Below are 24,147 nucleotides of genomic sequence, written 5' to 3'. Positions count from 1 at the left end.
ACAAAATGGAGGAACAGTGAAGCAGGAGGTGTGTGTGTCACTGCATTTGTTACTGGTATAGACACAAAGTGAAGCAGGAAAACTACATCCCCAATTTCTCTGTCTCAGTGTTATCTGGAAAGCAGGTAATATTATCTGGGAAAACCTGAATTCAATATATTTTACTTACAAAATAAACTATTAGTCATTTTCCCTGTTCCTAGAATTATTTTTGTTAGCTGAATCCAGAATGCCAACTGTTATGTGGCCTGCTATAAAATTACATGCCACCACTTTTATGGATGAAAATGCTGTTGTTAGTGTTGAGGAGTTAAAAACATGCAAAGATTTCAGGATAATACTCTGTGGAAGAATGTCCTCAGCAAACAAATATAAAAAGGTTTCTTTGCAGAAATGCTCGAGACAAAAGAGGTAATACTACTTCTTGTTGTTTGGTGTATGCCTTTGTGTTTCAGAGGGAACATGAGAAGTAATAGCCAGCAAAAAGTTCCCACCCACAGCATCAAAATTAACCAAGAAAAAAATACCCCTAGATAGCCACAGACTCACTAGCCCATTAGAATCCTTAATGTGTACTGCAGTTACATTCAATGTAAATGGGACTTCTGTCTTTTATGACCAGATAAAACAGGACATGGCTGTACCTGACAAACAGTGCAAAGAGGGTACACGTGCAGAAATATAAAGATGAAATGTAGATGAATTATTTCAACAGATGGTAACAGTACCACAGCAGCATGTTATTTTTTCCTTAGTTCAAGAACACAAACATGAGTAATCAATCATCACTGATTAAGTAATTATGGTACCCTACATGTTATCACTTATCTGGAATTCTTTATCTGTGTACATTACAGACCATCTTGTATTTTTTAGCATTAAAAAAAAGAGAAATGCACCCCACCACACTGCAATAGTTTCAGGTTGTAAAACAGAACTCTGCATTACTATCAACCTTTAAGTGCTACATTTTTTTTTTTTAACACAAAAGCAATTGGTTTCCAACAGGCTGGATAATAAGTCTTTTGACCTGCATTCTTCTTTGACCCATTAAGGTCACCCCTGTGCTCGGGCATATAGCTGACTTAGGAAATGCCTGCAAGTCCTGCATTTCATCTCCTGCCCACTCAAAATAAAGCTTTCTTTAAATGTGTCTGTACGGGTCCCTGAAGACCAGGGAGGCATCCCTGTAGTGGGCAATGGAGGGACAGAAGCTTCTGCCTTTATTAATGAATGCAGACCATTATGAGTCTGGCTGGCTCCTGCACTGTTCCCAGAAGCATATACTGTACGTGACTTAAAATGCTAGAATATTGACACAAAGCGAGCTGGGCACCCCTAAGGAAAATTACTCCTTGGATATAATGTAGGCTCGTAACAGCTATTAGAGTACAAAATAAAACCCTCCGGGATCAAACTGACATATACCGCATTCTACCTACTCCTCAAACATTAGAAGAATTTCTTTGTGAAGGCATTCTCAAGGACAGCATTAAACTGACTTTTGTAGCAATCTGCAACAGCTTTTTGGCTTACAGCTTTTAGTACTAAATCTCTAGTTTGAATCAATATAAGTACTATATCTACCACATTAATCAATACATTTGGTTCAATACACGTTCTATTAAATTATACTTTCTAATCAAGATTTTCTGCTTCTCTTCCCTTCTTTTTATTCCAACTTCTTACCCTGTACCACACTTTTCAAACTGTCTGCAGTAAGAAGAGGGTGCTGGATTTTCCAGAACCAAAGGGGAAGAAAAAAAGGCTCGTGGAAAGGCAAGCCTTTTGAGACTTAGCAGTTGCACAGTATTAACATGGTTTCCAGAACTTCAGCCCAATACTTTGTTACTTAACTGGTTGCCGTGATTGCTCACGCAGAAAGCTCCGTGTTGGACACTGCTGAAATACTATACCATGTGGAAAGGCAAGGGATGAGGGAAGAGGAGTATGAAGTGCTAACACCCAAAACAAATAAATGAAACTTATTCAGCATAAATGATATGAAAAAAAATCTCTGGAAAGGTTATTTTTACACTGTTTCTTCAGATTTGTGCTGCTTCAATACTGCAGCATAGAGTTTCTTGTCAAAGTCCCATCATACTGTGGGAGGATTTTTTCTTGGTAAACTGTAATATAATTATTCCCAGGACTAAATCACTAAGATACTTATATTTGCACAATACTATTATAAATTAAATGTAAATTATAAATTAAAATGTAAAAATATATTATTTAGTCTAGGTCTTTGGGGATATGTGAAACACTGGGATAGACAATGTCTCCAGCAATCTGAGTGATGTACACAGTCACAGTAAATGACTTTTCCACACCTGTGTTAGATTTGGTGGAATGTGGCTATTCTTTAGAAGCAGAGAATATGAAATGCAATGTCAAAATGATAAACATATATATTGCAAGCATGCAATGCATTTGTCACTGTCTTACAGATCGAAAACACTGCAGTCATGTCCCTCACTTAAAGTCAGTTTCTTTTTCCTGTCTCTATAAAATCACTGTGAACCTGCAGAGAAACTTGCATTTCCTTTTGACATTTAACATCACCTCACTCAGCTCACAATAGTATCTTATAATACTTTATAGATGACACTATGTCACCATTAATGAAAAAGGTGAAATAGCATAATAAAAGGAAAGAACAAGAATTCATAGAATTTAAAGACAGAAAAGACCCATTAGGGCGTTCTCTCCACCCATCTTGCCGGTGTTGGATTATTGCCTATAGTGTAATTTCAAGTGTTTTGCCCAGTCCAATTTTAATTAGATCTTCCAATGCTCCTCTTGGGAGACTATTTCACAGCTTCACAGACCTCAGGGTTAGTATTTTTTTCCTGATGTTCATCCCAGGAGAGGTAGAGGCTCAGCCAACCTCAAATCACACATGAAACCAAATCTGCATAGTCAGGAGCTGGTTTCAGTAGAATATCTGAGCCATTTCAAAGCATCTGAAAGCAGTAAACATATATTCAATGCCCCAAAACATTACGGCCCTGACTCCACTGCTGCTGCAAGCAATTGGGAAGATTCTGTTACATGGGCTTCTAAGGCTCAGTTGCTATATAGGTTAAATGTAGTAATAGGTGGAATTTGGGTTCCCATACTAAGGGTAACAACTTCCATAGTCTACCTCCACTGAATGAATTAACTGAAGGTTAGGGATATACTATTCTATAAGTCCATTCTATGATTCTGTAACCCTTAATTGTACTGACAGAGTATCTGTGAACACAGTTCTGTATTTTCCACATATGTGAAATACAAAAAGAGAAACTTATGTTGAAGCTTGCTGTCAAATGATGAGATCATAGATTACTTTCTCTCCCAGACCCCTCCCTTCCTTTCTTAAAACACCAACCTCAAAAAATTAACTTTAATTGCTGTATCTGAAATGTTGGACCTAACAAGTGTTTCTGATGTGTTTCATTCCAGGAATTACAATGCTTCTGACATAGATGAATATATATTCAGATTTCAATGGTCACTTTTATGCTGAGCGAATGAGGGAGCTGGAAAGGAGATGATGTCTAATAGTTTTTCATAGGTGAAAAGTAGGAAACCAAACAGAGACTTTGAGGCTCTGGAGAGAACAGAAAAAATTCCAGGCAAAGTGTCCTTGCCAACAGCACCTCCAGTACTGTAGTGCAGCTGGCAGAGCAAGAGGAATACCAATGATTTCATAAATGCACTAGTAGGCATGGAGTTTCATCCAGGCCAAGTTTGATCACCAGTAGAGACCTAACAAAATACAGCCTTCAAACTTCAGATTCCCAAGATAAAAAAGGTTTGATCTGAACTAAACCAGAGCTATTTCCACAACAAAGAAGGGGACAAATCTCAAGAGAATCTATGTTCCCATAAATACCATTTATGTTTGGTGAGTTGATGTTTATCAGTCTTTAAGAATCAGGTCTGTTCTCAGACATGATGGCCAATTAAATGGTCATCTTAGGACACAACTGACTGCTGTTGACAATAATGATTTAGGAAAGTCTACACTGAATTGCAGTTATTCATATAAATTGTTTCACCTAAGCTATGTGATTTGATATTATATTGTCTCTAAAATGGCATGACTGCTAATGAGATTTTATCTTTATCATATTTATATAAACTCTCAGTGTTCAGGTTCTTCTACTCAAGCATTTCCCGCTGAACCAGAGAAAACTTACCCATAAAAAAATCCCAAATCAGACAGCACATTCTCAGGGATGCAAACTGAAAATTAAAACCAAACCTAAACCAAACCAAACCCCATGATACCTATTTTTCTTCAGAGACTTCCAGTAAGTCACTAGTAAAATGTCAATGATTCCTTTTGGATTCATTACTATATGCAAGTACATATATCACAGAGTTGTTGTATGGAAAAGAATGACATATATCCCTGGGTGCAGCAAATAAGACTTCCATCATTGTCACCAGAAGAGAACGGACACAAACACACATGCCTTTTCACTATCCTTGCACCTTTCTCATTATGAGCATTGGCAGGGGGCTCCCAGCTAAGCCTCTGACATAAATCAGGGTATCTCGAAGGCTGTTTTAACCCAAGGTGCCAGGCAATAACCTCCCATAAGCTTCCCTTACCCTGTTTGTTGTTTATTGAAATGCAAAGAAACTTGTAACAACATACTCTGTTTCAGGCAAGCTGTGCTGGGCTGCATGGGCAAGGTGTGTGTATACTGTCGCCATAAACAGTAAGATGATGGTGATGGGGAGAGAGGGCAATGGTTAGGACATGTTCACAGCAGTTCATCAGAATTGGGAAACCTTCCTGTTCTTTAATGTGGCAAAGGGGCTTTACTTCCAATCAGGATCCAGGCCTAAGTGTTGCTTGTAGAAAACCAAGGCTTTTATGATACTGCAAATGTTTGAAATTAATACACAAGCATCCTTCCTCAATAAGAAAATTGTCCATTAAGTGGGAATAAAAGCTGAAACAAAAAAGGCAAAAGGAGGCACTTCTGAGAAATATATCAAAAGTCTTATTACTTTAGAATATGGTTATGATTACCCTGGTATAAATTAAAAGAAACTCCTCTGAAATCAAGGGAGTTTCAAGATAGGAACAAGTAAGAACAGTGCCAGGCCTTCAGGGTATAAAACAAAGTGAATATTGCTCATATACTGGTCGATTCTTGCACACCCTCTGCAGAGGCCACAGACAGAAGTCTCTTCACCCTGTCAGACACAGCCAGGCACAGGAGCAAGCAAGAAGGTAAAGCTGAACAAATCCAGATTTATCGGCAGCTATTGTATGACAGAGTAACAGGGGACAACAAGCCTTGATAGGCAATAATGCATGATAAGATATTCAAGGATTAAGAGGTTTACAAGACACATGTGTTCATGGGCTAGTTGTTGCTATGCTTTATTTTTTTTCTTTGTTGTGTTTAATTTATGCTGGTTCTTTTCAAACTGCAACATCTGTAAACAAGCTTAACTTTGACCAACCTCCCATTTTACATCCACAAGCAGCACTCCTACTTTGTGCTCTGATTTCAGACACCTTAAAGAAATCTGCAGTGGAGACAGAGGTAACAAACCTAAACAACAAAAACAAAACCCTTTGTCTGACAATATGTATTCTTCTTATGTGAATACAAATTTGTCTAGCTGGAAATGAGGAACTGACTGCTGGAACTGGAGCTACACTATGCACAGATTCATTTATAGGTCAAACCCAATTAAACAAACTACTACTAAATATTTAACAGCTCAGTGCAGTAATTAGTGACAAATAATGGAAGCTTAAATTGATAATTGCACAGAAATGTCCTGTTGGAAACATAACACGTTTCTTGCTCCTCCTCTTTCCCTCATACTCACTGAATCCTGATTCTTTTCAGGGATTAATCTGACAAATGAATCTGGATTTTATACACATCTGTTTGGTCTAAAATGAAGTTTACTATGACTTGTGAAAAGGAACCTTCCAAGTGGAATTTCTTCACAAATTTTCATTCTGTGTTCTTTGGTTTAAAACAGAGTAAGATCATGAATTGATTTCAAATCTTAAACCAACCAGCAGGTCCAGAATTTAAGCTCCTATCCATAGGATTCAAAAGGTCACCCAATTAAAATGGAGAAGCACACAGAACTGTGATTTATATGCAAAGGGCAACCTTTAAAACAATACTTTCCAGTTTTCCACAGGTGCATGTACAAGAATCCCTTTGAACAAAATTACAAGTTAAATTACACGTTTCCTGATACAGCCTGAAAGAAAAGTGCTGTAACTTGTCTGCACTCCTCTTATACAGACACATCCCACACTTGTATCGATCACCGAGTTCACCTCCCTGCCTCCCGACATAACACTGGGTATTGTGCTTACCAGGTGACATGGGGACAGCCTGGAATTTGGATTCCCCACACATTGCCAGCTGGTGCGTGGGGCCTTGTACAACAGCACACTGGAATTTATGATCAACCCACGATTAACACCATTTTCACTCAGCTAAAAGCAAACTCTGAAACAGCCCAGTTTTAAAATCGGCAAACCTGCCTTTTTTATGTGGAAATTGTATTTGGATGTTATCCAGCCAGTAAGCACACATACACACAGTTCAGAGAATGCAGAAGTGGGCTGAAGCATTTTGCATCCTGAAAACAGGATCGCAAGTAAAAATATGTCCCCTTGTCTACCTTATGTCTATTTTAGAATGTGTAGGAAAGAAAAGGAAAGGCTATGGTGTTCTGCCAGCTCTCCTCCTCTTCTAAATGCTCCAAACTCTGTTGCACATTGGTGCATCTTTTTCCTTCAAGATAGTTTGCAAGGAAAGACAGATTGAGCAGATTTGATGGTAACAGCCAAGGATTTCTGAGCTGATAAGCAGAGGCCCCCATGGACTTTGCTCTCTGACTTCCTTCACAGCTGGTTACTGTGCCAGCTCATCTTGGACATCTGACAGTCCTTATTCCTATAGCTCTTCAAAAAAGGAATAGCAGGAACTGGGATGGTGCTTATGTGTCAGGCTTGGGGTATGTGTGTGTGAATTACAAATGTACTTGCTGGAAAAGAAACTAAGAACAATTTTTATCCCTTCATAGCTGGCGATTAGTTAAGACAGTTAAGAATCCTATGTTGAAATGTTTTGTTCTTAGAGCAACCTCATGTGAGCTCCCTGCTTTTCAATCCAAGAAACTCCATGTTTTAAAGGTGACTTTTAGAGACCAGAATGGTGTTTTGCCCTTTATAACGAAGTCACTACTTGTCTAAATTTTGTGAGGACACACATTATAAATCAATAAATCTGGAACATTTACTGACATGTGGTAATAGGACAATAAAATTTCATGTTTGTCATTGTGGTTGTTTGTTGTAAAATGCAGAAGTCCAGATTCTCCATTGTCTTCTGTTTTTTGTTTTGTTTTTTTTTCATCATCTGCATTTGTGTAAAAGTGTGAAATGTGACCGCAGTTTAATGGGAGGAATTTTGCTCTCACTTTCTCCTGTTTTCAGAACCTATAGAAGGGGGAAGACAGTGAAGTCTAGCTCCTACAATTTAATACTCTTCCTTGAAACAAGAAGTACCCCACAAAGAAGAACCCTTTTTTGCCTTTTTCCTTCCTCCCTGTGAGAGATGAAATATCCTCCTACCAAATGTCATTCTTTGAGGTTGGTCATTCCGTTTCCTGTCAGACAGCTGGCCAGTGACATGTTGCAAGTGAGACATGTCATTAGATCCTGCCTTGACTGTACTGAGAGTCGCAGAAATGCCCCCACTCCTCACCTCTGGCTTTGGACTGTGAGGCCATAGTACTGCTGTCCCCTTGGCTATGTCCTGCTAGGGGATCCAGCCTCCTGCAGCTGCTGCTTTCACCCCTCGTTCCCCATTAGGACTGTTTTTAGTGTGGCAATCTTCAGATTGAGTGAAAAGAATCACATTTACGTGGAAAATAACTGAAGACAACACACTTGTTTGCTGTCTATGTTTAGTGCCAAGGTGTCTGAAACACCTTTAATTCCTTTACAAAAAGATGTGCTGTAGCTATGGTAAGGTTAATCTATAACCTTAACAGTATTATATAATTTGCTACTCCAAGTTAATTTTAATTCATTACAATAAACCCCACCTAATTAAAATAACTCTTTGAAGTATAAGCTTGAACCCAGGGAAAAAAAAAGCAGAATCTTCGATACTGGAGGCTGATGCATCATACCACAGTGCACACATATAAATTCAAAGGTAAGCTATAAACAAGTAGCCACAGCAATAGTGCCATGCATAAAGGGACAGGCAACACGAGGCCTGCTTTCTAATCAGCCCTCAAAGGAACCTGTCACACAGAAGTGGCACTTATTCTAAATTAAAGCTCTCCCAGTTACTTTACCATGGCAAAATTTATAAACTAATAACTTTGGTAAACAGACTGGTGCTCCAAACAGAAAAACAAAACCCAGACAACAGTTCAGACCCACAGAGAAAACAGCTTTCTCAGAAAGATACTGTCTTTGACATGAGATGAACATTTCTTTGGGGGCTGCTCTTACAGTCCCTGACGCTCAGTAACAATCCTGCACCATCCCATTACATCTGTACTGTCGCTTCACTGTGGTCTGTAGTCTATCGTCCCCAAAAATCTTTTCAGCATCTTAAGGCATTTTACACACCTGTATATTTGTGTCGTGGTCAGCTCAACCAATGAAATACTTCTGGGTGTGAAAGAGCCTGCTTTGGGGCTGTAACTTCCCTTAGTGTCATTAAATAGTCAGGGTAATCTGCTTTCAAAATGTCAGTTTTAAAATGTATTTAATATTTGCAATTAAAGGTCATGTTCTTTCTTATCTCTATTAGTTTTTCTTCTCAGTAACTGTTAAAAATTACAAAAATTATACCATTCCTCTTTTAAATACATGAAATAAACTCAAAAGAAAACCAGAAAGCAAAAATAAGGGCTAGGCAGAAAATCTCTGTAATACATGCAGCACAATATTGGATTTTTTTTTTTTTGGTATATCCTAAACCACACCTTTGTACAAAGTTCCTTTTCAAATCAAAGCAATACTACAGTAAAACAACTGCAGGCAAAATTCTAAGACACAATGCAGTTTGTGTCAGAACACTCATCACTTCAGGCTGACCTGTCAAAGTAGCTTGGGGAACATAGTAAAAAAGACAAATCTGCAAGTTTGTAAGAAACTTTTGAATGATAAAAAGTACATGTTGCTCACAAACCACGGAATGCTATGCAGTGTTAACTGAACTGTACTGATGCCTACAGCAGATGTCTGTCCCTTCCTACAGCTTCTAGGCACACCTGCTCAGGCTGTGCTCCTAAGACCATTGAGAAGGAGACAGCATTTTGAAGCGCTAACAGAAGAAAGCAAATAAATAAAAAGTTTTTGCTCAAATGAGTGATGTGGAGTAGAGAGATCAGAATTTAGTACTATACACAGACATCTGCTATCAGCAATAGAGCTATGTAATAAATTTGATATGGGTGATGTTATCAAGATGATATTTTTGGACTTTGATAGGCAATTTCTGTCACCTGCATTTTCAGGAGATTCTCAGCCCCTTGCAGAATGTGACTCCTGAGCCCAATCCACTTCCTTGGGGTACCCAGTATGGTCTCCAAGTGCCCTTTTTTAGGCACTAGGAATTAAGATTTTGGCCACCAGGCTTGCTTTTCCAGAAACAAATACAATTGTCAAGACAGTCAGCAAACTCACCAGAGAATCATTTCTATGAGTTTTTGAAATTTCATAGAGGTATTTCTCTATTAAGTTCTGCACAAGAGTCCAGCATCTGCAGAGACTTAAAATTCTGAGCTAGATTGTGTATGTTTTCAGACTCATTCCTATACAATCACTGTATATTATTGTAAATCCGTGTGGCCTAAACATTCAAATCATGGGCTACCATAGTCCTCAGCACACGTTAAAGCATTCCTAAGACTGCCCGAACTTATGCCAGCTCATAATAGCCCCATGGGATTGTTATACCAATTAAAAATCCCTGGAATTCATCAGAGTTTGAGACATGCCTGTGAGGACCAAAAGGGAGTGATACAGAACCAACTTGCAAAATAAACAGGATTTGCTGCGTACTGAGGGAATCCTTGGCTGTCTGACTGAGGTACCTTTTATACTGGCAGGGGATGCAAATTGGAGCCTGAGGATCTGCACTTTCATTTTCAAAGCTCTTTGCAAACATCAACCCCTTCACCTTCACACCATTGCTTCAAGGGAAGTAAATATGTACAATTCCAGCATCTTCTGTTTTCTGGAGGTGCAAAGAAGCACAGGGCATTTTTACAGGCACAGTCTCTGTTCAGGCACAAAAGGGAGCTTTTGACAACCTCTTCCTTTGTGGGAAATGAATTTTCCAAGGCCACAGAGGGAACTGGTGGCAGAACAGGGTTTACTGGAGAGACCCTGCTATGCAGCCCAGTATTAAGTCCACCCTGCCTCCTCTGCAACACACCAAAGCAACTTGCTGAATTCCAGCCATATGCTGCTTTGCTGTAGAGGACAGATTACTCCATGTCATCCTCTATAATCTCTCCTGTAAAAGGAATTCTATACACTTCCTGAGGACCTCCCCCTTTGCTTCCCCCCACAAATGGTGGCAAGGTTAGAGACAAGTTGTTTTCTCAAGGCTGAGATTAAAAATGGCTCTGTGTTTTGCTAAACATTCCTCTGAAGCATGGGCAGCGCATGTGTGTCTGTCTGAAAACGACCCCAATGAAAGGAAGGAATGAGAGATGCTAAACAATGCTGTGCAAAGTTGCAGACTGTTCGGCTACAGGCCAGAAAATGAATCCAATTTTTCATTCTGTCATTATAAATATTTCAGTGCAAATGGTACTGATTTTCTGCAAGTGTGGTTAAGCAAAGGGCCTCCCAGTGAATATTTAAGCAAAAAATAAGAAGAAGGAAGAGGAAAAAAAAAGAAATTAAGAGGGAGGGGAAAAATTAAGGTTAGCAACCAATTAATTGCAAACTTTCAGTGTAAAAGATTCTGGGAAAAATTCTACAGTGATGCAGCGTGTGACTTGAAGGAGGAAAAAAAACATTTACTCTGCTCTTCTTCTGACAGTTTCTCATAAAATATCTGCAGTCCATCTATCTTTTAGTACTCCAGGCTCCTCTGGAGAGCAGAAAATAGTAGTTTAAAGCTCACTTCAGTGCCAGTCTGCGGGAGATTGCTTTCCACAGGACCCCTGCTGATGGAGGCCTAGGGGAAGAGGCCCAGGAGTTATTCAATCAGTCCAAGGCTCTGGGGCGGCCAGGGCTCCTTTGAGGGCTGATTATAAAGCTGCCCTCCTGTTGCCTGCCTCCGAACAGAACGAAATGAGCAGCCTCTTGCTGAGCAGATTCTGCAAGAAGGAATTTCACCTGTCATGGAGTTTGTCAGAATTTCAAGATTTATCTTGGTGCAAAATTAATAAAATACCAACTAGGATTTCAGCCTGACTACTCAGCTGTGTCATCTCAAAGTGATCTTTCACCTAAGAAAACCTGGACACAGAGCTACTGAAGTCATTCGTGCCCTACTTTTGCTCAGGAGCTTCGGCAGATCTGTAACGGAATAATAAAATGATTAGCCGTGGATTTCCTGACAATTACACCCAACGTCAAGTGCTGGGTGGGTGCTACTGTCCTAATGCATGACCTTCCACCTTACTTCTGTGGTTCCTAAATCTCCCTGGAATAAGCTAGGAATCTGAAATAGAAAAAAATCATTTCTGCAGCTTATAACCTAGCAGGTCCCTTATGGCAGCACATCTGTTAAGTTTGTACACTGGTATTTTCCAGGTCTGGATTTGATTTTTAAGTTTTAAAGAAATACAAACAACAGACTACATGAGATTACATTCAGTGAAACACTGAAAATTAAGATTGCTGTGACAGTCAAGTACATGGTCTTTTAACCATATTCTGAGTTTAATATTGCAGTAAAGTGCCAGGTTGATAAAGCATCACCTAAATCTCTGTAAACTGAGTTCAGTTCTTTCAAAGCTGGACAATCTCACCAGTCTTCTGACAGTAGCTTACGGCAATAAAAATAATAAAAAAATCTTCACACACTACCTGTTTAGTTACAATTGTACTACTTATAGCACTTGGTGACATGAATTTCAAGTCTCAGTTAGCAAAGAAGCAATTAAGTTGCAGCCTGCAAGAGAGCTTTTCAGCTAAAAGAATAGATCATCTTGTAGACAATAAAATTCAGCTGATGGATAAATAAGTATTATTCAATTTACAATGCCGCTGGTTAGGACCTTGAAACAGAGAAAGAGAGATCCACTGTACCAAGAAACAGCAAAATATGCCCAGAGTGAGAAGAAAGATGTATTTGCCATAAATATCTCATACCCTAAATTGTGGCAATTTCTCTATACTATTCAAAGGTGGTTGCTATTTGAAGCAACAAATCTACCTTTCCATCTATTTGCTCCCCAGCATTTTCTAACAAGGGCTTAAAACAAAGGGTAACATATCCTTTACCTACCTCCTCACCCTTAAATGACGATTCAACAATAATACACATCATAAAGCCACCTTTACCAGGCAGTAGTAGTCAGACAGTTTTAGCACCATGAGATCTCACAGAAAAGAGGGAAAGCACACAAGTGAATGCACAGATGGTGGGAGGGGACACAGGGTGCTCTCAGCAGGCTACAGTAGAGATGCATTAACTCCACAGAGGGATAAGGGCTTCCCACCAGTACAGTCATGAATTATAACTGAACATGGGAGTGACTTCTTAGTGCCTGTCTCACAGCAAATATACTGTTCCATTTTCCTGCACAGTCACCTTTCACCTTTACAAATGCAAAGCAAAGCAAAATGCACCACTAATATTTAACAATATCACAGGTTTATCTTACATAGCACCTATCTACACACAGGAAGTATGGGGGTGAAGCAGAGTATTCACTGACAGAGTATTCCCAAGCAAATTTACACACCCATGATCTGTCACTGTGTCTAGCAATTCTGCTGCAAAATGAGACTACAACAACACAGATAAACAACTAAAGCTCTATGTAGAAATGTGTGTAACTCAGCAGTATTGGTTCATGAAAACTGAGTCATCTCTTTCTCTCTTCCTTTGTTAACAGGGTGGAGGACACTCAATTTCAGCTTTGAACACAAACAAAGGAATCTCATCTTAAAAATAATCACAAAAGCCTGCAAAAATTCACTCTTTTTCCATCCAAAATATTTCAGCCATGGTTTGATAAAAGCATGGGGAAACCAACCTCAGTAACCGGTAAAAAAGCTAAACCTAAAAGCTGTTCCTCCTGGCTGGGGTTTTGTAACAACCAGTTCCAGTTGTGTAGCCCTCTGCATCTGATCTTTTTGACTAATATTTGGAATGGAGTGGCCCAGTGATGCTCTTACTCTGACCCCGTCAAAAAAAAAAAAAGAAAAAAAGAAAAAAAAGAAGACAAAAAGAAAAGCCACCACTTTCGAGCCAAGTTTGCTGTTTACTGGAGTGTCTCTTTATGAATCACTGACCACACCTTGTTTTCCCAAACTATCTGCACCTCCTCCCTAAGAGAATTCATCCCCTCCCAACTTTCCTCCTACTCAATGAACCTATCAAGGAAGAAAATTTGTTATTTTAGGCAGCTGAAAATTTGACCGATTTTAAAGGATTAATTTGCCATGCCTTTCACTTTCGTTTAAATCCTCGGTGTTCCTGTTCTAAATGACAGACAGCACGGCAAGCACTGCTTTTAGGCACTATTCATCTTGCCTACCACATCTCAGCCTTTCACACAGACGGCTGCTCTCTCTCTCCAACAATGGACTCTTACTCCTTTATAGCTTGAGGGCAGACTCTCACTGGCTGTAGACTTACTGCAAATATCACAATAAAGGACACAAATGTGAATTTCTCATAAAATACGGGTTTGGCTCTGGAGGTATCTTGCTTTAGAAAACTCTGTCAAGAGCAAACAATATATCTTTCTCCAAAATGCACAGCAGCCACACAGTTGAAAGAGCTTTTCCAAATGATCTAACATGTCAATGGAATCATGATGTTTGTGAATTTTACACTTTTCTCCACATTAGGTCTCTAATCGATATTTTAGCTCCCTTCACACTTAATATACTCAATGTTGGTTTGGCAGCATGTCTTGTGGAATATAAAAAAAAAATCCCTGGAGCTTAAGGAGATGCTCTGTGGTGAAACAAGGTAGGGTTTGAACTACAGATCTTCAGAGGTGGCAGATTTGCTGTTACCAAAACCCTCTACCTATGCTTTTCGTACACCAAAAACATGGAGAGGTGAGTATGCTGGGATATATGGGAGCCATGGCAACCTTGTACCAGTGCTGTGGAGGAATGGGGCGCAGAACTCAAGCCTTAAACTTTCAGTGATAATGGTGTGCCATCACTCGTTGGGAAATGACAGGACCAGTGGAGAGTGGAGCCAGGAATGAGGAGCTTATTCACAGGGATGGAGTGAGGGGGGCCAGCAGCGGGGCAGGGGGAAGGGAGGCAGATTTGCAGAACTGGCCATGAAGCTCCTCAATACACCATAGCTGGATGCTTCATAAAGTCACACTGATGGCAGTCCCGGAGATGGCCATCTGTTGTCAGCTCTGGGCCAGATGAAAGATAATATAATGGCAAATACTGGTAGCTAACAGCAGGGCAGTTGTAGGAAGGAGTGCGTCCTAGAATGAAGAAGTGGTGCTTCCTGTTTAGCACAGAAAATCGGTCATCAATATCAACTACATTAGCAAGAAATTAATGGATGGACAATTAGGAGAACTGAACTGATGTACCAAGGAAATTATTCATATGCAAACAGAGGGCTTATTTCTTCTGCTTACTCCAGGTGTATGTGCCAACTGATCTGACTAATGACAAGGTGTAGGCTGAAATGTTCAGGGCACAGATGATAAAATCTCATTTTCTGCAAAGGGCAGAATTCCATTTCTAATGATTATCTGTGGGTCAGGGAATACATTTACTGCTTCCTCTGCCCTCAGTCTACGACAGGACTCCCTGATGTTTGCTGAGGTTTCTGTAAGGACTCAGGGTAGAAATTGGCCTTTATGTAATAACTGAACTTCCCCTTATTATTAGCATGATTTATTTTTACAACTGCGTTATCATTATTATCAGCATCACTCAGAAGAAAAAATGTTTGCCTTCCCAAGCTCTATTATTTCTATCTTGTTTCGTTATTTGTCCTATAATCTCCTTTCTACTTCTCTTCTACTTCTTTGCCTTTTGTTCCCTTCTTCTTCTGCCCTTCTGTGCCTTTTTCTTTCTGCAGCAACTTTTGATTTGCTTCTTTAGGCTTAAATCTTGCACACGTTGCTGTTCCATTTGCTAAAAAAATCAGAAATTATGATTTTAATGTTGACATGTAACATCACAGATATGTTTCAAAGTCAACACTTAAAAAGACAAAGGATTAGTGGCACTTATCTTCTGATTGCCATGGCTTCATGCCGCTTTCAGGCTGGAGACAACAAACTTCGTTAAACATTTTTGCATGACAAAGTCTTTGCAGTCATAAGGATTACAAACTGTACTATACTACCTGTTTTTGCAAAATCTATTTAACTGGTACCATACAAGTAAATATGGAGAACAGATCCAAAGTATGGGTTATTTTTTTCCTTATATTTTGCAAAAAGAATTCTGCCACATAAGAGCATAGACAGGAAGAAGCAGGCAAAATAGGGACATATATTCAAGCACATAGACTTTTTGGTATGACTCTATCACCCTTGAAAGAGAAAGAATATACATTTTTGCTTATTTTTGAATGAGGACTTCGTAGGTGTAGCTCAGTATTTAGTTTGGACAGTATATTTAGTTTTCAATTCTTTAGCATTTTAGTGTTCCTTAAGTCGAATTTCTTTTCAATATTAAAATGGTGTATTTAAAGGTAATATTCATCACTTAACTTCTACACTGTCTTTGTCAATTAATTCTGTATTTTCATCAATAACATCACTCAAGAATCTGAAAAAAGCAAACGTATAACTGTGACTCAATTGCTCCAGAAATGTAAGGAATATTGTCTCAGGGAATGTATAAGGGATGTTGTGTACACATTGTTTCCTGCTTATTTACAGGACAAAGTGCAGAAAATTTCACAGGCTGACTGTTGTATGTAGATTTACAAGTATATGAAGTATGTGGAGACAAGTAAGATGCATTAATACTAAGCTCATCTTTGACAAGCACTATTTAGTGAAATCAAAATGGTCCCTGAAAAACTCTGGCACTTTGGGCTTGGTGGGCTTTGCAATGTGCTATAAATATTCATGAAGTAATGAAGTACCCACAGGGAGTGTTTACATTTGAATAGGCCAATCAAAGGCGGGTGAACTCACAAGCTCCAAACCTGGAAATTTCTTATTTAGAAAAGAATTGCCGCATGAAAACCTAATGCGGCCGTAACACCCCTAAATCCCCAGGAGGGAAGGGGCACTGGAAGGGAATTCAAAGTATTTTTTGTGTTTAAACTTTGTTTGACATTGAAGCAGAAGACTTGCAGGGGAAACACTTTGAAGGTATGTCCTTAAAGAGCTAATGCATGAATGCCTCCACCCTGCTTCTCTTGATTGCCTTTTTGAGAAAATTTGCAAAGAAAATAATTCTCCCTTCTAGGGGAAAAAAGTCTCAAATCTCAGGAACACAAGCTTGAATTTTTAAAATCTTGAACATGATAAAATACTCAATGCATATACTAGTGCATGTGTATCTATCTGAAACAGAACACAGAGTAAGGGTTCAGAAAAAAAACCACTCAAACTTGCAATGCAAGTAGATAGAGCATGCAGCTCTATCTACTTCCCTCAAAACACAAGAATAAATTACAATCCTAGTTATCTCTGGAACATGCATCATTACCATCATCCTCACTCATGAGAGGGAGAATATGCATGGTTATGTGGAGCAAGTTAGTACCTGACCTTAGAACTGACTCCAGCTCTCCTGGTTCCCAGACATTCACTGAGAAAAGCAACCCGACTGTCTGCTAAGGACTAAGGCCAACATTTATGAATGTGGTGTCAGTGTTTAGGTATCAAAAGCATTTTGCTGAAACCTTAAACAAGGCTATGGCTGCTCAGCACCTCTGCTTTTATCAAGATTCCTAACTCTGAGCATTTTTGACCTGATTTCCTGATGTACTCAGCACCAGCATCTTGGCCTGGCCTTAACTGCAGCTGGAGGTGCTCAGCACCCTCTTGGAAATAGGCCACTGAGTCTGAAAATGCTGGCCTAAAGCTCTGACTGTTAATTGGATTCCAGGTAGGCTTCTTTTTAAGAAGAGCTGACTAAGTTATTCCCTGCTGGCTCCTGGCCTTTGGGGCCTAGAAAGCCAGCATCTATGTCCCACTCGTCACCCTAAGAGTCTGGGGACCTAGAAATGCCAGACCTAATCTCCAATTTTACTTTAAAAAATGTTTTGAGGCCTTAGCTTTGTGAAGAAAACATCCTGCAGGTTTGAAAGTTTAGTCCCTGTTTTTGTGTAAAGAGTATAATTGTGTAAAGAGTATATTCACAGTCACCCTTGTAGTCATGGAAGGTTTGGGACCTACATGATACACAGACTCATTTACTATGGGGTTCTTGACAAAACAATCCTAGACAGAGGTAGTGGTGGCGCTGCTGCTATGACTGAGGCTATTGCCACACCTATCTCTTTCCCAGCTGGCCCCAGAAGGCCTCTGCCACAAGGAGACACCCCCAGCCCAGGTTAATTAGCAGTTTTCTCTAGCTGACCCCCAAGTGAGAGAATATAGTATTTGAATCCCAGTTTTGCCACTGTCTCCACTGAAGATCTCAGTCAAGTCTTTAGTTCTTGAAATAGCCTAGAGCTTGCTTAGTTCTGCTCCAGCTCAGGTCAAGGATATTTTAAAGGCCGTTTTAAAATGTTGAGTTTTTTGGGAGCATTTTACAATGCTGAGATCGTTGGAAAGTTTAACCCTTAAAGAAGTGAGGAAGAAACTTGGAAGTTTAGTTTCGGCAATGCTAACCTTGGAACATGAAAATGTTAAAACTGGAAATCTAGAGAAGGACTCACAATAAAGCTACATAAAACTTCCCAAGACTATTCTATACTGCCTCTGCCCTGCTTTGTTTCAGCGGCTTGTACTGGGAGCTAAGAATGTTCTCCTGCTGTTTTAAGTGACATGAGTAACATCTGCTATGAGTGCTTCATTCTTTCTTTCATCCTTTCCCTGGGGAAGGAACTGTGTATTTTGTTTTGGTACAGCTCTGTTTGTGTGGGTTGGGATTTTGGGGAAGGTTTAGAAATCTACATGCAGGTACATGTTTATATGAGAGAAGGAAGCCTTTGGCACACCTATGTGCTCTCTAGTCTTAAAAGTATAAATTGAGGACGTTCATGGTAACACTTAACTGTTGTGGAAGTCTGTTCCACACTCCCAGGCCAGTCTGTGAGAAATTTCTAGTTCCTGAGCAAACGAACTTCTGCTCTTTGATAAAAATGCTCACAGAGTAGGGCTATCAACTACCACATTGTTACCAAACAGGAAGAACTTCCTAGGTCACCCCTGAGATGTGCCTGGCTCAGTCCACTAAGAATATTAAGGATTGAGTCTTAGAGCACAACTGGACAAACATGTAGGAAGGCAGTGTAGACAGCAAGAGAGAGCTGGTGAATATGCTCGTGGTCTCCTTTGCTACTGAGGGCCAGTGCTGCAGCTCTCTGTATTAGCTGGAACGTCCTCCAGGCTGATGGCTTCATGCCCAGGTATTCTGTGCTGATGGAGTCCAGATGGGAAGCAGCAAGGGCGTGAATCACTGAGGCCAGGTCCCTTTTGAACAGGATGGGAAGCAACTGCTGATCAAATTATTTCTTGCCCTAGTTTTCACGTCTGTAAAGTAAGGATACTTAACTACCCCAGGGGCAACTAATTATTAGCCAGAAAGTGTTAAGTAAATGTTCTAATTCACCAAAAAGAGATATAATTCTTGTACGGGGTAAAATGGTGCTGACAGATCATGGAGTCTTGGCTAGCATATTCAAAACTATTATCATTGATAAAACACTGAAAAAAACTGTACAACTCTCCAGCAATCCTACCAGACATTGGTACCTCTCCAATCCAGCAACATCTGAAATCAAGTAAAATGAATTCCTTCACTCTGGATAACACCCCACAAGAGCATCTTGTTCCTCCCCACGAACATGACAGTATGTTGCATTGCTGGAAGTGCTCAAGGCAAGGCTGGATGGGGCTGTGAGCAACCTGGTGTTGTGGAAGGTGTCCCTGCCCATGGCAGGGAGTTGGAATTAGATGATCTTTAATGTATGATTCTATGGAAGTAACACTAGTACTGGAAACAGGAAAGGAATGGCTACTCCTCATCAGAGACAAGGGAGGCACAAATGTCAGATCAAACATGTCGGCCTAAGTCCAAAGACTAAGGTAAAAGAATCAGGTGCTAAAAATAGCATGTGGACAGGAAAAAAAAGTTTTAATAAGGACAAATTCCATTATTATAATTTAATGAAAATTCTATACTAATTTAAATTGGGGATAAGTTTCCTTATTTCTTTATCAATTGAAAATTCTGTATTATGGATGATGAATGGAGAAGACTGTTTTGGTTATATCCACACTGTACAGAAAACTGCATGGTCCAGTTGTTCAGTTAGAAGACTTTCAACTTTGGGGAGAAATCTAGGCACCCAATAATTACAATTACCTTGCAGCTTCATTATCTGATTTCCAAATTTTAAAGATTGTTACAAGCCTATTTCTGAAAAGGCATTAGTGTGTTAAGCATGCCTGATTAAAAGCTTTCCATTCTAAAGAATAAACATTTTAAGGACATGCATTTTCAACTCTATTTCATAAGTGTAAATACACTACATAGCCTTTTGAACATGGAAGTATGAAAATTCACAACTTGGACCACTCTGAAAGCATATACTTTTAACTGTTTCAGAAGGTTTACATTTTCTTCCTTTCTATGGAGGTAGTATCTCAAAAAAAATAAAGCTGGTTCATAGCTATGGAGCAAAAAGATGTTTAAAGGAACTGTCAAAGGTGAGAGAAGGGTGAGCTATGGAGATGATCTTAAAACAAAGATTAAATTCCTGTAAAGTCTCATTATTTCAACTTAAAGGTTGAGCAACACATTGCAGGTTTGATTTTCAGGATTGGTCATTTACCCTCTGTTTTCACCAAAATGTGGTCCTGTGGGATTGCCTAGCATTCCTAGCAAGGACCAGAAGTAAAACAATGGAAACTTCTACCTGGCCTACCTGATTTTTGCATTGAGAGGGTGAGATGAGCATAGTATGTAGGAATTCTTATGTAGGAATTTCTGAATAGGAGTCAGAAAATGCTAAGCAAAGTATCACATTGGGTCAAACACCAAGTTAAGCACCATTATAATGCATTTATTTTCTGTATCCTTGAATTAATTCCTTCAAATTATCAGCTATGCCATATATGTGGAATAGGGCTTCTTGCTGTTGTGTTCTGCCCTACTCTACTTTGTCCATGTTCTCATTCTGCCTGCCCTACAACCATGGAATGCTGGCTTCTAATCTGAGATGACTAGCATCTCCTGTGTATGGGAGAAGCACTGTAAATGCATGTTTAAATTAAAAGCAAGGAACAGTTCTTGATAGAGGGAATAAACACACCATTACGTTGCAAGCTCCAACACAATAGGGTAATGTGAAAGGACAGAGAAGCATAACCTGGAGACTAAAGATTCCACTGCTCCAGGTGATAGATAGCCTGAACAAAGTGATGCTTTCTAGAAAAGGTTTTAAATGAGAGTGGACTGAAGATCAATGTATTTTCAGCAGAAGCAGACTCAAAAGGTCAGTACCTACTGCTCTGCCTAAGTGCTTTGCTGCCCTTTCACTTACCGGAGGTAAGTGCAGAAAGCTGATGATCCCAACAAATAAATGCAAATGGCAGGATGGTACTGCATTTTTCTAAACATTCTCAACTGGGGTAGGGCTACCGAAGTTAATTAAAATAATAAACATAAGGAATTAAGTGAATAAGAAAACAAACACCTTTTCCTTTTTGCAAGTGTAGTTAAACCAAAGAGAGGCTGTCTCTAAGGGTATGGAGATGTCATCTATTAAGAGCCTTCTGCAGCACAGAACTACCAACACACTGATTGTCATTTAGTCAATGTAGAGCAGAATTTCTCTCTCTGTAGGAACATCCTTTTGTGCCCTTCACTAGAAAACCAGGTGCTTCAGTTTTGTTGAAGTTTCAATGAACTAGATGGAGAGAGCGAAATCTTGCTCTGTCTCAGACAAGAGTAAATTTTGAGTGGGAAAACATACAGGTTTATTATTACAATAAAAAAGTGAAGGCAGCTGCTTGGGACTCCATGGATTTTGAAATAAAAGGATATTTTAGGAGGGGTAGACTTGTAATGAGGTGACTGTACACATCACAACTACACTCTGTTTGTTTTGCATCTTCGTTATTCAGTTACCTATTCTGCTTTTTAAAATCCAGACTGAATTCTACTGTTAAAAGTAATTTCTACTTTGTGTTCCTGTTTCTTTCTTTGCATAATTATCTTTTGCATACCTGCACCTTCTCTCTTCCAGATGTTTTTCCCCTTTTGGTCTTTCTTCCCTAACAATCTCTCCTTTCTCTTTCCAGGAACTGTTGGTGTTTCTACTTCTCCCTACTTCCTCATTTTGATTAATGAGTGATGAACAACAGAATTTGTGAAAATCAGCAAGTCAAAAACTCTTTTCTGTTTTTTCCTGGAAAAGCAGTTTCACCTTATTAGGAAAAGATTGCAGAAAAGCTCAAAAAGTATTTTGAAAAAAAAATTAAAGAGAATTATTAAGAAACCACAAAAACCCAAACATGTTGTGAAAGAAACACATACACAGAATTAGTTTCTGACCTTTCTTCATTCTGCTCAGTTTCTGCTTTATTTTTCCCACAAGTACAATAGATTTCTACACAATCCAGACTCTTTTCTGACTTCAGATCTCAGTCTTGCCTCTTTCTGTCCATCCTTATGTATGAGTGTCTTTTTTCCTAAATGTCATTTTTTTTCTTTTCCTTGTCTTTCTCTTCCACTTTGGGTCAGAACTTACACGCAATACCTGATATGGACTGTAAATGAAACAGATTTGGATCTATAAAAATAGGAGAGAGATACTGCCAGGCATCTTGCAGTGTTACAGGTGTACTGCAAGTATTGCAAGAATTTCCATGATCTACGGGTCCACTCAGAAAGAGGGAGGGAAGGCTATCAGAGAGGCCTTACTGCATATTGTTTTCAGGCAGAAAGAAATTAGGAAAGAGAAAAGGCAGTGCAATCAATATAAATACTAGTCTCACACATAATTAATTCATGCATGGTTTGAATGCTCTGATTTCTGTTTTATCCAATGAAATAATTCCTATCGTCATACCAAGCATTAATATCAGGTTCTCAGCACATAAAACTTTCAGTAAGTGAAATACTAAGTGAGCATCTCACTAGTCTTTTGGTTCTCTTGATGAGATTAAATCCAGATCTAGTCCAATGCAAAATTAATTGTGACACCCCAATCAAAAGACTTGAGAGATGGGGGCTCATGCTATAAAGAACTTCTGAAAAACCATGACTGCTGAAAAATCTCTTGACTCTAAATAAAAAAAACCACATAGCAGAACTCTGTAGGAATGGCCTTACTGTGAAAATATTTCTCCTTGCTCATCTGTATAGACCATCAAGGATCCTGAAAATTTTCCTTCTGTCATCCAATCTTAATACTTCAATATGAACTAAAATAATTTAGAAACAGTTTTCTGCAGTTGTCTCAAAATGTAATACTACATCAGGAATAACACACCACCATTTCTCACTGCAAGACTCATAGTGCAGAATGTTAATATATAGTAAATAATCTCTCCATCTAAATTATTTTCAGATCTCATTCAACATTTCTTTTTCTTTCTTTCTTTCTTTCTTTCTTTCTTTCTTTCTTTCTTTCTTTCTTTCTTTCTTTCTTTCTTTCTTTCTTTCTTTCTTTCTTTCTTTCTTTCTTTCTTTCTTTCTTTCTTTCTTTCTTTCTTTCTTTCTTTCTTTCTTTCTTTCTTTCTTTCTTTCTTTCTTTCTTTCTTTCTTTCTTTCTTTCTTTCTTTCTTTCTTTCTTTCTTTCTTTCTTTCTTTCTTTCTTTTCTTTCTCTTTTTGTTTATTGTTAATAAACAGTATCATTACAAGTCTGACAACAACCCAGAAAAAAACAATGTACCATTCATTCAACCTTATTTTTGTCCACCACCAAGTTAAAAGATAAATTCTGTCTACTTTGCCCCTGCCTCCATCATTACGCTCTTACTTCAGTTTAGCTTTTCACATTTAAAGGCAAAAGAATACATTTATTTTCCATTTCACAGCTTTACTAAATGTTTTATGGATATAAAACAGAAAAATAGGATGCCCATTTCTCTCTTGTAGAAAATATCTTGAGCTGCAACAACCTACAACATCACAGGAATCTAAAGATGGCTCCTGAAATTCAGGTCTGTACCAGGTGGCTTTCTGCCAGCACCTTTTTGAAGCAACATAGGCTGAATCACTTGCAATTTTCTTGTCTTTCCCTCATTCCCATCTTGATGATAAGCAAGTATCAGAGGAGGTCATGGCAAGGAAAGCTTTGAACTTGGCTATTGAATGCATAATGCTATTATAACCCCCAGGTGGTAAGTGTACCTGCAGCTCTGTTTGGAAGAAGAACTTCTGTGGACATTGTGTGCAGTCGTAGATCTTGTCCTCTTGTCCATGGGCTGAGAAAATATGCTGCTGCAACTTGTTTGCTTGGACAAACACTGGAATATTAGACAAAGAACAAGCTTTTCACTATTTCGTATTACAAGCTAGGATTGTTTTATAAACAATCTCCCACTAACACTCAGCAATTCCAAGACAGAAAATTAGACTAGTACACTCTGATTTCATCTATAACAAGTACCAGTGCATGTTATTTATCTACAAAGTGTGATCCTTCTTCTAAAAGAAATAAATTGAAACAGATCCCTGGTTTAAGAAAAAAAAATGAACAAAGAAAAGGCCCTAACAGGACAACCAAAGAAGATTTCAAATACAAAGAATCTAAAAATGTCATTTCCTGTTCAGAATTATTTCTTTATGCTCACTGCATTTTGAT

At 38.9% G+C, this 24,147-nt stretch overlaps 1 protein-coding gene across 10 annotated transcripts in view; it reads right to left on the bottom strand.

Moving 5' to 3' along the window:
- ZNF521 (zinc finger protein 521) overlaps positions 1-24,147 on the bottom strand; it is a 232,305-nt gene that overhangs the window by 3,991 nt on the left and 204,167 nt on the right. For all 10 annotated transcript variants that reach the window (XM_071554650.1, XM_071554647.1, XM_071554640.1 and 7 more), the window contains one exon: positions 23,694-23,809. In XM_071554650.1, the coding sequence (XP_071410751.1) occupies positions 23,694-23,809 (116 nt within the window). The remainder of the gene's footprint in view (positions 1-23,693; positions 23,810-24,147) is intronic.

This window comes from Pithys albifrons, chromosome 4, assembly GCF_047495875.1.
Source record: "Pithys albifrons albifrons isolate INPA30051 chromosome 4, PitAlb_v1, whole genome shotgun sequence".
Taxonomy (NCBI): Eukaryota; Metazoa; Chordata; class Aves; order Passeriformes; family Thamnophilidae; genus Pithys; species Pithys albifrons.
Note: the sequence above shows the minus strand (reverse complement) of the source record. Positions and strands in the feature narration are given on the sequence as shown.